The 19529-nt window shown below is 44.5% G+C and overlaps 1 protein-coding gene across 8 annotated transcripts in view; it reads right to left on the reverse strand.

Annotated features, from left to right (window-relative positions):
- Positions 1 to 4353: 4353 nt before the first annotated feature.
- The window catches only part of ralgps2 (Ral GEF with PH domain and SH3 binding motif 2), a 110552-nt gene continuing 95376 nt past the window's right edge, over positions 4354 to 19529 (reverse strand). For 7 of the 8 annotated variants that reach the window (XM_015356297.2, XM_006635074.3, XM_069194414.1 and 4 more), the window contains exons 12-21: positions 19362 to 19429; positions 18378 to 18519; positions 17334 to 17485; positions 16328 to 16382; positions 15375 to 15452; positions 14490 to 14595; positions 12705 to 12797; positions 10616 to 10721; positions 10086 to 10177; positions 4354 to 9640 (exon numbers count right to left, since the gene is read on the reverse strand). In XM_015356297.2, the coding sequence (XP_015211783.1) occupies positions 9611 to 9640; positions 10086 to 10177; positions 10616 to 10721; positions 12705 to 12797; positions 14490 to 14595; positions 15375 to 15452; positions 16328 to 16382; positions 17334 to 17485; positions 18378 to 18519; positions 19362 to 19429 (922 nt within the window). In that variant the 3' untranslated portion in view covers positions 4354 to 9610. The remainder of the gene's footprint in view (positions 9641 to 10085; positions 10178 to 10615; positions 10722 to 12704; positions 12798 to 14489; positions 14596 to 15374; positions 15453 to 16327; positions 16383 to 17333; positions 17486 to 18377; positions 18520 to 19361; positions 19430 to 19529) is intronic. The other variant, XM_006635075.3, reaches the window with a different exon arrangement.

Below are 19529 nucleotides of genomic sequence, written 5' to 3' on the forward strand. Positions count from 1 at the left end.
TGAAGCGCCTTTAAACTAAATCAACTTAAAAAAAAGCAACTTTCCCCTTTAAAATACGTAGTTCCACAAATTTTGAGTCAGAAGTGAAGGTTGTAAGAGCAATAAGTCTCCCTTCTTCTGAATATGCAGTCACCGTTGAAAAGCCGTTTCCAATGGGACACCCAGCCGATGGGGCTCCACTGCAGACGAGCCCTCCGGAAGTCCGGACTCCAGCGCACCGGGGCAGCAGGGATGTTTTCTTGAAGAGAAGGGCCTGTTGATTCATGCTTGTGTTTTTCTTTCTTGATCTTCACCTGGCCTGACATTCAGCCGGATAAATAATCTCATCACCTGTGCCAAATCACCAACACTGAATTAACAGCTTCATCTAAATCAATATCTAAAATTCACATACATTATTTTTCTCAACACACCCTCAACAGTGATACATTTTTGATGCTCGGCAAATCTATATGTATGGCTGTGAAATTCTAGATCTAATAAGCAATACAAAGTCCAGTAATCACTTTTATTAAGGATGAGAATAATTAGAAACAGAATCTACTTGCACATATAGAAAAACTCAAATATTCTAGACTTGCCACCCACACTGCACTGAGGCATAGCTGTCGGGTTACTGGTTCAAGCTCAGAACACATGGCACAACATGCAGACTCCACACAGACCCTGTTCCAAGCCCAGGGCCCCTCTCCCCTCTACTTTTAAACACATTCCTGTAGCGTAGCCACCTGCTGTCATTCCTCAGGACAAGCCTTGCCTGGAGCTGAGGTGTAAGGCCTTACACAGACCATGCCAACACTGAACCTTCGCAGAATTGTTTTCTGATGATTATAAACCCAGTTATAATTGATCTGATGTCTTCCAGTCGGTGTGTTGTACGGTCAGTGCATCTTGTATTTGTTGACTACGCTGGGGATAATAAAACATTGAAATGATGAATAACGTGTTAATAAATTTATAAAAGGGAGGCCTGGAGACAGCATGTCAAACGCACTGTAATAAAATTGCCAAATTACAGTGATTCCAGCCGCTGCCAGTGGAGTCGAATGTCAAGTTGCAATAAACTATTGGGGTGTACAGTATGTGACTGCTTTGCTTCTTTGTGCTGTGCTGCGGGCAGAGCTGCCCAGGTTTTGCCCAGAGTGCCCCTGCTGCAGCAGCATCCTTCTCTTTGCCAGGACTGCCCGTCAGCGAGGGGGCAGAGCCAGGAGCAGCTTGACTGATAACTGGGAACCCACTTCAGGAGAAGGTAGGCTGTAGCAGGCAGGGCAAAGTGCAGCTCCATGCCCAATCTGCCTCTCTGTGTCTTGACAGTGCTCTGGGCTCCCAGCCTGTTTCCCTACCTGAGCAGGACTGGTGACAGCTTGGCACCTTCTCTATAGGTCTCTCTCTCTTCCACCTTCTTTATCCTCCCTTATCTCTTTCTATACTTGAATCTCTTTTTTCTCCTTTTAGCTCTTTTCTTATGTCTTTCTGCACGCTCTGCCTCTTCCCACTTTGTAGGTTTCACCAAACCTTTGATAATTCGCCAAAGTTATCGCCAGCAGCCATATCACCCTACAACCCACTGAAGCTAAGCAGCTGTGAGCCTGGTCAGTACCTGGATGAGAGACCTCCTGGGAAAAACTAAGGTTGCTGCTGGAAGAGGTGTTAGTGGGGCCAGCAGGGGGCGCTCACCCTGCAGCTCATGTGGGTCCTAATGCCCCAGTGTAGTGATGGGGAGACTATAATGTAAACAGGCGCTGTCCTTCGGATGAGACGTAAAACCGAGGTCTTGACTCTCTGTGGTCATTAAAAATCCCAGGGCATTTCTCGAAAAGAGTAGGGGTGTACCCCTGGTGTCCTGGCCAAATTTCCCCATCGGCCTTTATCAATCATGGCCTCCTAATAATCCCCATCTATAAATTAGTTTCATTCCTCTGCTCTCCTCCCCACTAATAGCTGGTGTGTGGTGAGTGTTCTGGCGCACTATGGCTGCCGTCGCATCATCCAGGTGGATGCTGCACATTGGTGGTGGTGGAAGGGAGTCCCCATTACCTGTAAAGCGCTTTGAGTGGAGTGTCCAGAAAAGCGCTATATAAGTGTAAGCAATTATTATTATTATTATTATTATTATTATAATTCAAGTCCAGTCAGGTTGAGGTGATGGGGTGTCATTACAGTCATTTTCACTAGGGGGCGTTGGTATACCATTTAATATCCTAATGAGATTACAATCAACACACTCTGCATTCAGTGTGGTCTGTTCTATAATCTTATTTTAAAAACAGTTTAGTTTTCATAGAGAACACATTGGAGTTCATAAAGCTATGATGCACAATAACATCCACTGGAATATCAGTCTGCTTTTATAGGATGTAAAAGTTCTGGAGTCAAGCTATTGGTGGTGGTGGAGGGGAGTCCCTATTACCTGTAAAGCGCTTTGAGTGGAGTGTCCAGAAAAGGGCTACAGTATATAAGTGTAAGCAATTATTATTATTATTATTATTATTATTATTTAACATTAGCTTTACACGAATCACTCAAAACACAAAACAGTTCTCATGATGTTTGCAGTGCTGTCAATCCTTATACTTCTATACCACTTTTCTGGACACTCCACTCAAAGTGCTTTAGAGGTAGTGGGGACATCTCATCGGAAGGACAGTGCCTTTTTTACAGTATAGTCCCCATCCCTATAGTGGGGCATTAGGACCCACACAGACCGTAGGCTGAGCGGCCCCTACTGGCCCACTAACACCTCTTCCAGCAGCAAACTTAGCTTTCCCAGGAGGTCTCCCATCTAGGTACAAAACAATTTCATGTAGGTGACCCCAACCACTTTTTTTCTATCTGATGAATCTACTTTTTTATTTTTTTTTGTCTTGCGTTTGAAGATCCTTAGAATCCAGATGTGCTTGGGATATGGTCTTGTTTTTTTTCTCTTTTAAATTCAGAAAAGGGAAAGGGGAAAAAATTCTTGATCCATGTGCCCTGAAAGTAAAAAGATGTCTATGTTTTGGCAGATTGATCAGGGGGCCTAGGGAGAGCTGTTCCATCTCCTCTCTGGAAAACGTATCTCCGATTACTCATTGAAAAGCGCAGATTAGTTTTTGTGCAATTCTCTCTGTGAAGAAAGGCTCTCAGGCACCCTGTACTGCCACCTGCTTTCCATTCTTCACTTTCAGGCAGATTAGAATCAACCGTCATCCTGCTCTCCTTCAGAAAAAGCTGGGACTTGAACACCCATCCAGGGAAGCTTTTATTAAAAGATTTAATCTGTCTCTTTCTTGATACCTGCTTTTCCAGCCCTTCTATCCAACAACTAAATTAATTTAACTTGTTGCTGAAGATCTCACCCATAATTAAGGCCATGTCACATCAGTTTTTGCGACATCTCGGAGCAAAATCAAAATTATTCAAAACGAGAGAAAACAGTACAAACATTATTTTCACATTGAATAATCACCACTGATTTTTTGTTATGCATATCTTATTTGAAGTAGCCAAGTGTGTGCTTATTTCACATCTCGGCTCTTTGCTACAATCTCCACTCAGTCCTCTACTTCAGACATGTTACTCTGTCATAATTGTGGATGAAGAGACAGTCCCCCTCAGACAGCACGCCAGTCATCTTTTAACATCACAGGCAGCACTGCCCCCTACTGCAGGGACAGGGGAGAAAAAGACAGGTGGGTCCCTCATCAACAGCCCCGTGTTCCTCCTGAGAGCCCGTGGGAGTCGCAGTCACAGTCAGACATGACCCAGTCTCAAGTCTCGGTGGGCAGCTCTCAAACCCCTAATCAACATGCGCTCAGTGGAGTGCCTTCTCTGGTTAAGCCACTCATCATCCCCTGGGGATGCAGTGTTTGTCTGGAAATACAAAAAAAAATAAAATCCTTGTACTCTTTAAGTCACTTCTCATTCCACAGTTAGGTGTGACTAAGAGATTTGCTGTGGAGGCCATACACAAGTGTGCCGCAGGGTAGATTAGACACAATTTAGCTGCCTTCTTCTGATGCTGGGAGACCATCACGGGGCTGGCAGAGGGAGGCGAATATGAAACAGCGAACTCCAAAAGGAAAAAAAATCAAAACAGCAGTGAAATCTGGTTCAATAACGGTGTGGAGAAAGTGTCAGCTGGGGAAAATCTTGACACACTTTATCCTACATAATCCACCTGAAGTCCAGAGGTGTAAAGCAGTGCACATGCCCATACTGCCAGGCATAGGTACTAGAGACCGGACTTCGTCAGTGTGGGGTAGCAACCGGGCTCAGTGCATCAAATCACTGGCTCAACGCGCGAGAGGAATTGCACTTGTGTTAGTGTGGTTTGGTTTTAATGGTCAAAAAAAGAAGAAATGGCAACACCAGTTAACAATTCAAGTAGTTTTATTTTAGTAGGAAAGATTATAGTTAAGTCAGTACCTAAAGTGTTCCAACACTAGCTTATGTGCAAAACACACAAATAAAATCTCACAGACGCACTCTCACGCGCACCTGTACACACATTCTTTGACACACACATCGACTTGTGTTTAATCTTGTCTTTAAAAAATTAAAAACAAATAGAAATGCAAACCAGAGCAAGAAAGAAAAGTAGTAGAACATTTTTTGGAAAGCCCGGAAGCACATCTCTCAGTTCAGAGGTCATAGTGCCTGACTGGGCTTTGTGGCCTTGATTCAGCACCAGGGACAGCGGCCTCCACACAGACACACTGGCGCACTGACAGACTGGCATGCTGGCAGACCAGCACACTGACCATGGCTAGATTCCAAGCCTGGGGGAAGGAAGGTGGAACATCCAGTGACAGACTCTAGGGTGCAGGTTCGCCTACCCAGACAACCTGGCTTGTGTTGACCAGATGTGTTTGGATTTTACTGTCCTGGTAATATTGTCAAAAAACAGTGGCACAGAATAAACCACACAAGATTAATCTGTGCTCAGCATCAGAGAAGGAAAGGTATATGTTTCTTTTCCAATCACAGACAGAAGGGCTGGTTGTAAATGCAGCAAGCACATAAAATGAACTTCAACTAAAAACCGTCCTGCTGGCATACTGGGTCAGCAGGCACTGATGATCTGGGACCATCAGATGTCTAAGGTCAGCCTGCAGGACTGGGTTAAGAGGAAGAATGCAATCCAAAGCAATCCAGCAACAACAGTGAGTAAAGACATAGGGCTTGGCACAGCAAGGAATTTCCACCTAAAACCGAAAAATACAATTTCTGTACTAACATACAACAGCTGGGAATAACAAACCTAAATTAAAAAGACTTGATTCCATTACAGACTGATTTCAATTTAAAAATCCTGATAAACCTGACTAGGTGCCTTTATTGTAGTATCCATTGTGATTATTTCAATTGTCCAATTGTGGTATATCCTGTACTTAATGCATTACATTACAGACTTACTGTTTAACTAGATTAAATAGTTTTGTTTAATAGACACGCACACACTCAGGAAGACTATGAAGATTTATGCACTTAAATCGGCTACAGGCAGCCTGTATTAGAGAATGCTGTCCTTGACAAGATTTCAGCACACAAAGCCACATGTGCTCGATTAACAACAGCCAAGATCAGAGGCTGCCTGGGTTTAATGACAGATGCGAAATGGGATCTTTAGAAGATTAATCCATTCCTGGCTGATTTATGTTTTTACTTTAGGTAGGTTTTTCCACGTAATTGCATGGGCCTGTTTTTTTTTTTGTCTGTGTAATGGGCCTTTAATGCTGTTCTAAAAGAACTACTGCCAAAGGAAAAGAGCCCCCCTGTGGCGTCTTGTGTGCTTGTTGCTGTGTGAGTGAGTGAGAAGTGTACACTTTGTCACTGAGGATCAACCCATCAGGACTGTATTTTTCCATCATGGCTCTTGAAAGGGAGCAAGTCTTTTTAATAAAGCATCCCGTAGCTCACTGCCGTACGGTTGAGAAATCTGACCCTCTGTCTGAACTCAGCTGTGCCATACTAAAGGATTCACAATCATCAGAGCACTGGGTTAGTCTGGGTAGACAGTCACACACATCTCTCTCTCCTCCCCCAGGTGCTGTCACTGGAATCTCTGCCTCTTCGGATTTAAATTGCAAACCCGCACTAGTTTTTCTCCCAATTCCAACACAATTGTACTAACTTTTAAGAGTGACTCCCGATAGCATCATGGAAAACTTCCAACTATGAATGGGAAGTAAGATTAGAAATATTACATCCCATTCTATGTCACACAATAGAAAGCCAGAATTCCGACTCCCCCAATCCATCTTTATCTTTAGACTCGAGCCATTTTCAGCTGCAGTGAAATATGCATAAAAGACGTTAGCGATTAAAAACAAAAATTGCCCGAACAAAAACTTTTAAATAAACTTTGAAACTCGGTTTTCAAGTCACCTAGCGACCTTGCAGAGTTCATACGTTGAAGCAAGCTAAAACATGTGCTTGTTAAATTTCCATGTTAAAAAAATAGATCTATTTACACACACGCACACACACTGCAGTGAGAGGCTGGGTCAGGACATCGCGGGGCAGCCCAGACGCTGGTCCCCCTGTTCGCTATCTCGCAGAGCCCGCCCTCCCCAGCCTGTCTTTGTGATGGAGTCAGCACTGGTGTCCCCCCTAACTGTCAAGCACTTGACTTTTCTTTGTGCCAGTGAAATCCCTTTCATTAGCTCCCACTCCCTCATTCCCTGGATCTCTCTCCCTGCGTCTCAGCCCATGCCGTCTCCCTCTCCGTGCTCCTCCTGTCTAATCACAACCCTACACGGCCTCCTCCTTCCTCCCTTTGCTCGAACCATTACGCCACACTGTTTACCTCCCCCCTCCCTCTCCCTGGCCTCTTCTCTTTCCAGTGGCTCAGACTGTATCTCTGCCTCCCCCATATGAAACCTTCCTGCACCAATGCCTTCTCTCAGCTGCTTGTCATGATCCTGTTGTGGTTGAAAAAACAAATTACTGTGGTACCATCAAAAAATCTTCAGTGCAAAACTGTTCCCTGGCCACAGTAATTAATCCCCAGAAATCTTGGCAGCAGTCTCCCCTATATCATTAACTAAAACTAATAAATAATAACTGTCGTTTAATAGAACCCATCTTGTTAAAATTATCCAGAAATCTTACATACAAGGTAAACAACGGCAGGGTGGACATAAGCCTCTATTCTGAAGAAGCAAAAGCAAAATTTAATTTCCTTCTGCTTAACGCTCAAGTACAAATAACTTATACTTTCAAAGCTGCAATAGAAGTAGGCAATAAATGCTGGATTTGTGCTCCTGTTGTGCTTATGTTGATTTTGTGACAAATATTTGACTGAAGTTTAAGAGAGGAACTAGGAACCTGTCTGGATATCAGGCTATCCGCTGTCTCAGATACATGGGTGGGAGTTTATCTCCTTATTAAGGCATCCTCTGCTCCTGTTGTTTTCAACTAGCTTCCTTGGAGATGAAGATTTCAGGGTGCAAGGTGAGTGCTGGGGACAGGCTTGGGAGGAGGAGCTGCTGTCCGATAATGGTGAATCATGAAGTAAGACTTGTAAACTTCAGACATTCCTTTTCTTCCTTTAGGTCATGTAAACAGTTTTGAGTATACAGTAGCTGTATGAATCTGCATGTTAACCGAGAACAGTTCGTACAGGCAGCGCAGTCTGGAGAGAGCAGCCCTCCCAGAACACTGCTACCCGACTCTGTGTGTCAGAGGTGGGATGTCCTAACCCAGTGCCAAATGTGCATCAGTTGACCTGGTAAACACAATCAGGGTACAGTGGTTCTCACGCCGAACAGTAAACCATCTAACTCACAAGGTTACCTGCAGAAAAGGTAAAATACGACGCATATAAAATAAGAAAGACAACTTGGTAAATAAAGGTACAAAACACTTGTAAAACAAAAGAGACACTTGTGAAATAAAAATGTAACGGGTAATTAAAAATAACGCAGACGTGCACGTTAGTTCTACACAGTAATACTGCTGACTCCAAAGATGGTGGTAGAAAAGGAACAGAAAGAAATGGCTCCAAAATTGCTTGATGCTGTTGTATCTCGTCCTGCGGAAGGGTGGGGCTCTCTGGGCTGTTGTCTGAAAGCGTACCCCACAAATGGTGTTGCTCTCCACCACAGCTTTCCTTCAGGCCTTTCAAATTTAATTTCAGGATCTCACTTTTTGTTAGGAAAGGGGCCTTCTGTATTTTGCGGTGACAAACATCAGAGAGTGTCGGTGTATGGTTCTATTTACATTCTCATATCTGAACAAACAGCTTGCTTAAAATCCCTTTCCTTTAGCTTTGGACTGTCATTTTGTGTGTGTGTGTTTGGGGGGGGAATTACATACATAAAAGAAAAAAACCAGAGGGACTGCAGGTAGACACTGCCTGTCAGATGGAGGCTCTGGGTCCATCCCGTGTTCCAGGTCTGGTCCATAAACCCAAGCCTGACTCTGACCTCAGCAGGGCGTCTGTTCATACTGGAGGAAGGTGAGAAAGGGCTGCGTCTGTGGTGGGAGATACTGTTAATGCTCCATGAGTTCTAACTGAAGAACTGCAGAGAGACTCTCCTGTCTCTCTTCTACAGGTCCCTGTTCTAAACTTCACTGGTAAGCACGGTCTTGACCTCTTTTAACCCCCTTCCAGTACCCTGTTAAGGAGACTCCCCAGGTATCAAGGTCTTTATAGGTTAAATCGTACAGCTGTGACAATGCAAAAATACCAAGCTTTCAGCTTCCCCATTAGTAGCACCCTTGGTGACATCAGTGAAATCAGGTAAGAGTTAATTCTATACATCAGTGAGAAGAATGCGTGCTTCCCCAAGACGCTATAAAACCTGGATAACAACAGGACAGAAAGCCCTGTCCCAATCCCTTAGCCCCCTCCTTCTGTTGTAAATGATGCACAACTGCTGGAATAAAAGGTGTCGCCGCTGAAAGGATGCAAGCAGTATTCCCCCACCAGGACAGGCTGGCAGAAACAAGTTCAGAGACGTGATACTGGAAGGAATCCGGGCGTGACTCCGCTTCTGTAAACCTTCTGCAAAATCTAAAACGAAATTTTAAAAAAGAACATCTACCCTGTTTTCAACATCCCCCCTCGGGCCGAAGAGCTCCTCAGCCCCGGCAGTGTGGAGCTGTTCCGGCTCAGACCCGCCGCGAGCGCTGTGTCGCGCGACTCCGGGAACAAACAGGACCCTTGCCTTGACGGGGGGGACAGAAAAAAAAGGGCCGAAAAAACGTTAAAAAGTGTTAAAGAGAAGGCTCGAAACTCGAGCTAGGGGATAAAAACCAAAAAGAAGAAAGATCCCATTCAGGGCACACAGGGCCTCGAGTTTTGATGTTCAAAAATACCAAAAAAAAAGTTTTTAAAAGTAAAGGACAAACACCCAAATTCAGTAGTAAACGCAGTCAGTCACAACACGCGCTGTGCTCCTGGAGTGGCCTCTCACACCTCCCAGGCTCCTCTCTCTCTCCTTAAGGCAGGGGGTGGCAGGTCTCGCTGTGTCCGCTGTGGCTGAGTCTGTGGCAGTTTGAAGGGTTTGCCCAGCGTGGCCCTGGGGGCAGCGCTCCGCTGTTCTGCTGGGTTAGTGATCTCTCTCCTGGCTCTGCTCAGTGCGGCAGATGAAATCTACGCCTTGTCTTCTCTATGCCAGTGCTACTCAAAGGACATCAGATTAGCCGGAACCTGCAGAGAGGCAGCAGGGTTTAGCAGGGCAAACCTTGGCAATTGTACTAGAATTCTGACTGATTAGATAAGCATAGTTCTGGCCAGTGTGTAAAATAGTACATATTAAAAGGCATTACTATTAATTACAATGCAAATAATAAGCAAAACTTTTCATGAGACAGAGGAGCACATTCAGCCCACCTTGCTCATTTGTTAGTTTAGTCATTATTATTGCTGTTCTCTGGCTTCTGCTTGTTACCAACGAGAAAGCAGGATTTTTGAAACCGCCATGAGCTCCTAGGAGTTTCGATTCTACATGCCCAGGCACACAAGTGGTTCTCTACTGATCCTCCACAGTACAAGAGCAGACCTGGAGAGAACACTACAGAGGACCCCAGTGGGAGTATGCAGTGCTCCAGGCTGTGCCACAGGCAGATCCCAGTGACTCAGGCTCTGTTCTTACCTGTTGTTTGTTACTCTGACAGGCAGCACTCAGGTGTTTAAACCACAGCACGGCATTCATCTTGTTCCCTGCCTGATACTTGTAGGAGTTTCCTGAAACAGCAGACCAGCAATGCTCTCAGCTCTCGCGTTCGTTAACAGCAATATAAAACCCATCTGGCTTCCCATTATTCTGCTGCAGATTCCAGCACAGAATCATATTCCCCTCAATGCAGGAGTATTACTGGAACACCTCCCATCAATGTGGGACGAGTAAGAAAAAAACATGCGTGTAGAATAAAATGCATTGAGATTGTATGAACCTCATATGTTAAAAAATAAAAGATAAATGGGTTTTAATGACGTCCTTAAGCACCTTGCAGCCTAATACATTTGAGAAGGGAATTGGACTTACTTGAACTGCACTGTGCTATGTCGTGTTGGGATCTACTGCAAAATACATGCTGTGCTACACTGTGCTGTATACTTGAACCGCGCTGTGTGCACCATGCTGTGCTGAGCAGTGTCCCCGGACAATACTGTGCAGCTCACCATGCTCGGAGTCAGTCAGTATGAAGACGTCTGGGTGCTCGGGGTCATCGGCCATCATAGCCATCCAGCCCACAACTGAGGTGCTTTTAGTTGAGGTGGATTTGAACTGGGATGGAGAAAAGAAAGAGAAATCGCCGTTTAGCAGGCACCGCCACAAATGGGGCAGCAAAGATGCTGCGGTCCGCCCACCGCAGGAGCTGGTTGTCTTGCTGTTACTCAAAATAGGAAGAACATGGTCCAATCTTGGAGCAGGCAGGGGCAAGCGTGGAAATTCAGCTGCGGCAGGCGATGGGCGTGCAGGCTGTGGCGCAGAACAGGGAGGCAGTGAACACAGACTGGCCAGTGTGGCCCCGATCTCCACAGCTTTTCTCCTGCTGTGTTTGTCTGACGTACAGGCCTGGTCTTTTCTACTGGCACTGTGCTGGCCAAGGAGGTTGCCAGGGAATGCAGACATACTTGGCACAGCTATAGCCAATACAAATTAGATCTGGCTATTTCACAATGCTTGGATGGTGGAAATGTCTGAAAAAGAGTTTTTACAAAAATAAAATCAAAAACAGCAGCCATGGACAACAGTTTTGCCATATTAAGGCTCATCTGTGTGACTTCGCTAAACCTTGACTTGTGAAATGGGTGTATTCATGCATCTTACAAAGAACAGCTTTCAGGGTTCTGGGGTCTTAAGAGCAAGCACTTGCTCTTATTTTTTACAAGAACTTGCTTATGGGATTGAATATTAAATAGCTCTTGCCATTAATAGCTCTAAACAGGCTTCCTTGCAAGACATAGCTAATATAGTCATAATGAAAGTGTGTGAGACGTAGCTTGTTTTCCATTACAGACTTAAAAGAAAACACAAAAAGAACATGAATCTTTAATGAAGTTTTCCTAAGCCAAAGCTTATGTTGTTTTTCAAACCACTTTCCTTGAAACAGTCTTGTACTATTTGAAGCTGTGTGAACTGGGCTGGCTATACAATTGACAGCATGCATTTTTCAAAGCATCACTCTTCCAGCCAGCTAGTCAAGATGGCTTTACTGAATCCGTTTGCCATGAACAATTGTGAAAACTTCTGAAACTTTCCTAAGACATGGTGCCAGTTTAATCAGTCTCCTTGCAGTGCAATGTATACCTGAATCCAGCTTGTGTGCCCACAATGTGAATGACAAGGCAGAAACTTGGCCAGTTACTCCGTCAATCGATCTAATCTACATTCAAGGTAAGTTTTAGAGATCCAAAAGCATAATAAGTAACATTATGTTTCCAGCAAAATTAATTGTAGCAGAAAACCTTTGCTGATTTAATGGCTATAAGTTGATAAGAGTTAATTGGAGCTCTGCATTTAATTAAATGGCAACCCATCAATCCGTGTTTGAAAAGAAGCAGTGTCTGACCTCAGGTTTCATGTCAGAAAGTGAACTGTTTGTGGTTATTCACACACAGATGTGTCTGGGAAATCTTATATGTTGTTGCATTCTTTGGGAATGGAAACTGGAACATTACTTAAAGTAGACTTCTGTTGATTGTGTGACTGACTATAATGATGTAATGCTCTTCATTAGGAGTGAGTACAAACAGATGCTTGAAAGTACCATGATGCTTGATAGCAGCTTATTACAATCCTTAATTAATTGTCCCATTTTATTTGGGGGGGATGGGGTGTTTCCCCCTCACTAGGCCTTCTGTTGAAAGCTCTCATGTGGTTTCATCTCATTCTCAGGCCAGCTGTCAAACTTCCTTTCCTCGTGGAATGATATGGTAAATTAATTGTTTAATTCAGAAGACAAAGCTTTTTAAAGAAGAACATTAAACTATACAAAAATAAATCTGAACTATGGACGCATACAGTAGTTTTTGTTCCTTGAATGCACTGGAGAGCAAGAGAGGTGCCTCTCTCCTTTACTGTGATGTCTCAGCTCTGCGTCGCCCTGTTGAAATATGTTTGCCGACATGAGGATTGTGTGGTTTTCCACTGACATCAGGAGAGAAATGTGCTAGAGAGTGTGGGGACAGAGAGACGCTGTGTTGCAGCGAGTGATGGGAGAGCAGGAAGACTTGTGATGATGTCAGGAGACCAGGAGACACTCACATGCTTTCTCTCTGTTGCCTTCAGAGATTTTGCAGGGTAGTAGAAGAGCTGTGTCCCACACAGAGCCACCCAGTACTTTGTCCAAGATGCCACCTGAAATGATGAAATAAACCGACATGTTCAGAACCCCAGACTCAAAGAGCACTAATCACAGACATGCTGGCAGGACAGTACACAATACTTCCACATATGCTGTAGAAGTCAACTATAAATCCTGTTACTGTATTTTGCAAAAAGAAGAGTTCTACAATACACACTAGTTGACAATGATTTTTTTTTCATTTTCATATTATATTATCATATAATCTAGTCATGATATAACTCACTAAAATAAAACTTTGTCTTCATTGTATGTTTCTGCATGAAGACCAGTTCGCCTAAAGTTGTATATCCTAAGGTATATACTGTACAACATTACTAGCACAGGATACACATTTCCCTAACACACATTAAAATCAGTATGACTTTTGCATGCTTGTCTATATCACTTTCATTTTTCATCAGTCAAATGTGATCCAACACTGATTTTTTAAATCGTGTTATCCTGAAAACGTGAGGATGAAGACATTTTTATTTTTTTCCCCCCAAAATAAGAAGCTTTAAAGTTAAATACAATTAAAAATTATATAATCCACTTAAAAATACTGAGGTTGAATCCAACATTTTCCAGGATCCACAAAGAAAAGCAACGACACTTGCTGTAGTAGGTCATTAAGCCATCAGGCTCCACAGAAGCTTTGTGTGAACAACACAATCCTGCTGTGAACAGCCCAGACTGTTAAATTACACAGTGCGTCCAATAGCGTGGGCATGGCAGGTCAGTGAATATCAGACCACCTGGGTTGGCCATCACAGTGAGGACAACACATCGCCTTTCAAGTCTGTCCCTTGCTGTGCCACTCTTTGCTCGACAATGGAACCGGATAAATCTTCAGGCGCAGCAGACCCAAATATCACTTGCAAGCAGAAATAACAGCTTGTTTTATGGGACGGATATGCAATAAAAGTCTTTTAGCCATGAAATCCTACAGCAAATGGGCCTGTAAAATTCATCAGTGAGTGCCAGTTTCTACTGACACTTCTCACAGGGCAGGAGGGTAAGGAGGTGCCCATCACACTGGTACTGGCTGATGTCCCTTGCCAGGCAGTGACTCCAACTTTCCATGTCAGGATGTTGAAACACCAGCAACAGAAAGAACTGGCCACTGCTCAACAGCCAAAAGGGACAAGGGTGGTTTTAATCAATGCTTAGAGCTAATGTGCTTTGGTCTATATCTAATAACTAGCAGCTACAAAAATAAATTACTTCTCCACTGCAAAAGATGGATATAAACAGGCAAGCCAATTATAACACAGTGACAAATGACTTGTTTCATTGTTTTTATGGTCCTCTTAAAGTGAGAGCAGAATTGCATTATACTTTTAGAAATTCTGGTGCATACTCTGCTCTATGACCATTTGCAGCCCTGAGGTCTGGGAGAAAAGTTCTTATTTCTGGGTACTTCTGGCTAACGGTGGGACTGTATAAACTGGAGCTCAAGACAGAGAGAGGAACCTAGCGCTGGGCCTTCTGTAGGATTGTAGGTTTTTTTGTCAGCCCGTGATGAAGAACCTCGTTTGGGATAGGTCACCACACTTGCCAAGAGCAGAGAGAGCCCTGACCTCAGTGGGGCTCAGCCAAACGGGTGCCGCCACTGGGGAGACCCTGCTAGCTCGAACCCGCGCCGCCTGCATCACAGAACTACCTGGCAGAGCCGCCCAGGAGGGCCCTCGCCACACTCTTACCGTTGGCTTCTTGCCTTCCTTCAGCAGTGTCTTCCTGCGCAGGACGCCCTGCACGGTCACGGCCCCAGGGTACAGGTGCACGGCCAGCTCCTCGGAGTCCACCGAGCTGCGGGGAGAGCACAGTCAGCAAGCGGAGGGGGACACAGCACCCCGGACAGGCGGGACAGCAGGGGGAACGCTGGCACTTCAGCACGAGCACCTGGGGGAAACAGGCCCTCCCGCCCCTGCTCCGTCCCTGAGCCATGCTGACATTGCGAATAGAAAGACGTCAGCAGCACGACTCAGGGATACAAATTCGACTGACTGCTAGAAAAGCACAGAGATCTCCGTGATTTAGGTTTTGAAATCTCAGTTTCCCAGCTAACCTTCATCTATATTTATATTCAGAACACGTGCCGTGTGACTGATGACTGATGTACATGTTTGTAAACGAGAAAGCAGTGTCTGCCTGTAATTAACTTGGAAGTGATTGAATTGGTTATGTGGCGTGTTCTGCTTCATTGGGCTGCGTCTCCTGAGCTCAGAGCGATGGCCACCCTGGGTCTCTTTGCTCTTGCCCAGCCGCCCTCGTTATTCAGCAGCAGAGTCTCGGGGGAGAGATGCAGGACGACGCCTGTGCAGCTGGGAGGAGGTGTTAGCCACCAGAGTGTAGGAAGTGAGAGCCCACACCACGTGTTGCAGGGAAAGAGGCGAGGTGAGACGGAAACTAGAAGGACTGATGAGGTTCACCCAGCACTATCACAGCAGGAAGCTACAAGTATTGTTAGAGAAAGGGATCACACAGGAGGTCACAGCAGAGTCCATCACCTGATCACAGCCCATCAAACACGGACACACTAAAGAGCCGTCCCCCCATGCTGGAGGGGGGTCAGGTGGGGACTGTACCTGCTGGGTTTCAGGTGTCCTCGGTAAGGAATGCGGGCCACCCTCGTAACAGGGCCCATGGAGTGATAGAAGCGGGTCCTGTTGGATTTTGGGATATTTGTTTTTAAGAGAACACACACAACACACTACAGAACCTATAGAGGAACAAGCCAGGTAAACTGCAGTTCTGCATTACTGGGGTGCTTCACCCACACACTGTATTCTAGACCCCTTATCTGCGGCTTTGATAAGAGAAAATAGGGAACTGTGAAAAAACTGCAGTAAAGCTCTAATTTTATTTTTCTCTTTAAATGCCCGACACTTACCAACTTCATTTGACAAACAGAAGTGTAAAGTATTATTTTAAAGCTCTGAGTGTTGGTGAGGACCATTGAAACAATGCATCTATACACTGGTTTTAAAGAAGTTTTGTTAAGGCATATGTTCCAGCATGTCACAGAAAAGAAAAATGATACTTATTTACTTGTAAATAAAAATATAAAAATTTCAGTTAATAAAATTAAGTTGAGGAATTAAGTTAATGAAAATGATGATGATGAAACAATACTGAGAAACATTTTCTAATTACGAGAAACTGTAATAAGGGTCTTAGAAACATAAGTCACATTTTCCAAGCAATGGAACACATTCTACCACATTACTTGTAATTTATCGGCACTATTTCTGTACTCTCCCACTAGCAGCAACTAGTGATGTGTTTAGGAACAAAGACACACATAGAAGTAACTGAATCTCTCACATACTTTGCTCTAATACTGGCAATCAGCAGTCTCAGTTTGTCTTTGAAAGTCTCTTAGTCTTTACTAAATTTGCAAGGCTTTCAGGTGCCATTTTGTTTGTTTTTGCTTTAAGTAAAGCATGTCATGCATTGTTCAGGGCATCATCTCAGAGCTGTTGACACAAGTGTGTGTATATGTGTGCATGTGTGTGTACATGGTGCTTCATCCATTTACCTTTCAAAAGCAGGCCAAGACATTTCTTCACTCAGCTCAGAACCTTCACTGCTACCTGTACAGGAAAGGATTAGACCTAGTTTATAAAACTGCACCTGTAATCCAACCCACTTTGAAACAGAAGTGAACTTCATCCTTCATCATAATCATGTAGTTACAATAATAATGTTTATATTTGATATCCCTTTTTAACTAAACTGCTTTTCAAAGGCAAATCAATTAAAGCCTCTATAATGCAAATAAGCAGTTAGGTCTGTCAGGTCTATAAGGGTTCATTGCTGTCAGGTATTAATGATTAATTGATTTATGGACTTCATTACAAACATTTCCTCTAGTCCAGGCAGGAGCTGGATTAAACCCAATACAGAATTCCATCAGCAGTACAATCCCACGTGGACAGATATGCGGTTCAGAGCTGAGGCTGCAGCATGTCTTTCTGTAGTAAAAGTTCAACTGGATTACCCTTTTCATAACGAATTTGCCATTTTTTCACTTAAACTGGATAGACAAAGTTAGTCCAATAGTAAGAAAACATCACAGAATTTAGAATGTAGTTTAAAATAATTAATATTTTGTAAACAACAAGGTCATTAGGAACTACAGATAACAGGGAGCTAATCAAAATATAGTATGGAGAGATAAAATAAGGAATACTGTCATACTGTATGCAGTTTGAATGTCAGGTGTATTTTATTTTCTCCAGCTTCAACAATTTCATGACTTAATGTAGGCCGGTAGAGTTACCATTTTCTGTTTAAATTGGATGGGCTTTAATTTCTTTAAATTGTTTTCCCAATTCAGTTACTATGAAGATGACCCAACCCGCAGTGTAATTCTAAGTAACAGGAGTTATTTAAGATGCGTTGATAATGCCTCCGTGTAAAAAGAGGTCACACAGATGTTGTTTTTGAGCTCCTCTCCTGCCAGCGGGGATTCAGTGCGTGAGGCAGGCGGGGGAGACGTGGGCTGGAGTGTGGGTCAGCACGGCGAGCTCACGGGCGCTCACCCAGGGAGATCCCGCTGGACAGCGTGGAGCTCTCCGCCTGGCCGCGCGAGGGCGTGTGGCTCTCCATCACGCTGTCGTCCAGCAGGTGCCGCGAGCCCGCGTTCGGGAAGGTGGCGCTCTTAAACTCCGCCGTGTTCATTTTGTGGATGAAGCTGGGAGGGGGAAAAAAAAAACCAGAGACGTCAGGTCCACTTTCACTCCTGACGAAACGCCGCACCAGAGAGGGAGACAAGGAAATACCACCTGCCCCCCCACAACATCCTCCCTGTCACTGCAGAGCGCCCACAGCGTCACGTGAACTGGCATTCTGGAAGAAGGCTTAATCTGGATCTCAAGTCAGGTAACTCTCTTTACTATCCACGTCAATAGGCCAGATATTCTGATTAAAGCAAGCTTTGAAACAGATGAACGTGCTCCAATAACTCCAGAGTCAAGCTGAAGGCAAACTTAGAACACAGATCACCCTGTAACCCAAAACTGGCAACCTACTGAAGCTCAGCAGTGTGATCCTGGCCAGTCCCTGGATGGGAGACCTCCTAGGAAAGCTAAGGTTGCTGCTGGAAGACGTGTTAGTGGGGCCTGCAGTCTGTGTGGGTCCTAATGCCCCAGTATGGTGATGGGGACATTATACTGTAAAAAAGCGCTGTCCAAGGTCTTGACTCTCTGTGGTTATTAAAAATCCCAGGGCGTTTCTTGAAAAGAGTAGGGGTGTATCCCTGGTGTCCTGGACAAATTTCCCATTGGCTCTTACCAATCATGGCCTCCTAATAATCCCCAACTATGAATTTGTTTAATTACTCTGCTCTCCTCCCCACTGATAGCTGATATGTGGTGAGCGTTCTGGCGCACTATGGCTGCTGTCGCATCATCCAGGTGGGGCGGCACATTGGTGGTGGTGGGGGGGGGAGTCCTCATGACCTGTAAAGCACTTTGAGTGGAGTGTCCAGAAAAGCGCTACTGTATATAAGTGTAAGCAACTATTACTATTCCAATCAAAAAGACGTCAGGTTAGCCAGGATGGACAGGCGGGGACGCTTCACTGACTTGTATCCCAGGCTGTGGCACTTCCTGTGACCGTAGGGAATGAGGTTGCGCGGCGAGGGAGGCGTGGGAGGCACTTTGGCCAGGGCGCCCTCTGCCACGGCGCTCCTCCGGCCACTCTGAGGCGAAGCTGCTGCGTCCGGGCCTGCCGGGGAGAGAGGAGATCAGTCCTGCCACCCTCTCTCTGTGCCAGTGGCACTCACAAACGGATTGAGCAGAAAACAAAAAATGTTTAAAAGAACTATGAATATTTAACAATGATCTATCTCTTCCTTATACTCATGCAACGTTCCTAGCAGGTGGGAGGTTATATTTCCACTAGTGAATTTACTGATTTAAGACTATATCCATGAACACTCATAGTACTTGTTAGAACCCCACAGAAATACTGTTTGCACTCTTCATCTTATATAAGTCAACCTACTAGAAAGTATAACCACCTCTTGCCAGAATAAGTGAGTATGTAATAAATGTAGAAAATATATCCTTAATAATTGCTCCCAAAAACATTTATTGCAATAACTGAGCGTATAATACCCCTAGAGATAGAGGGTATTAGACTTGTGTGCCAAAGTGAATTTCCAATCAAGAATCTATGACCATGGATCAGTCTCTCCCTGTGTCCCAATGCCCCCACTCTCGGTCTTGCAATCTCTTTATATTTAGCTACTGTACCACATTTCTCCATTCCTCTCCTGGTCTGTGAAGATATGAGCACTATAATCCACAAGATTCCTCCTTCACCTCTTCTGCTCTCTAAACCTGTGCACCAGTCCCCCTCCCCCAGCCGGTACGGTTAAGCACTAGCCAATATTGCTAATTTATCCATTACCTGCCACTGAATGTCTCCCTTTCACTCTCTACCTCTCCCAGCCAAGAAAGCTCCAGCCTCTTCCACACCCTTCATTATGCAGAGGCCTTCATACACTCAGCCCACCCATTGGAGAATACAGCAAGGAAAGGGTAAAAGTAGCATTCATGTCTCACCAACAAGATCTTCCCTGGAGGCTGTGGATCGAGGGGTGCTACTGGCCGGCTCTATCTTTAATGACAGCCTAAGAGAAAAAATAGTTGCGTCAGAAAACACTACAAATCATAAGCGTCCATTTTTTAATAGAAAATACAAAACCATTAAAAAGACTGAGAAAATGCCAT

Source organism: Lepisosteus oculatus, chromosome 9 (assembly GCF_040954835.1).
Source record: "Lepisosteus oculatus isolate fLepOcu1 chromosome 9, fLepOcu1.hap2, whole genome shotgun sequence".
In the NCBI taxonomy this organism is placed as follows: Eukaryota; Metazoa; Chordata; class Actinopteri; order Semionotiformes; family Lepisosteidae; genus Lepisosteus; species Lepisosteus oculatus.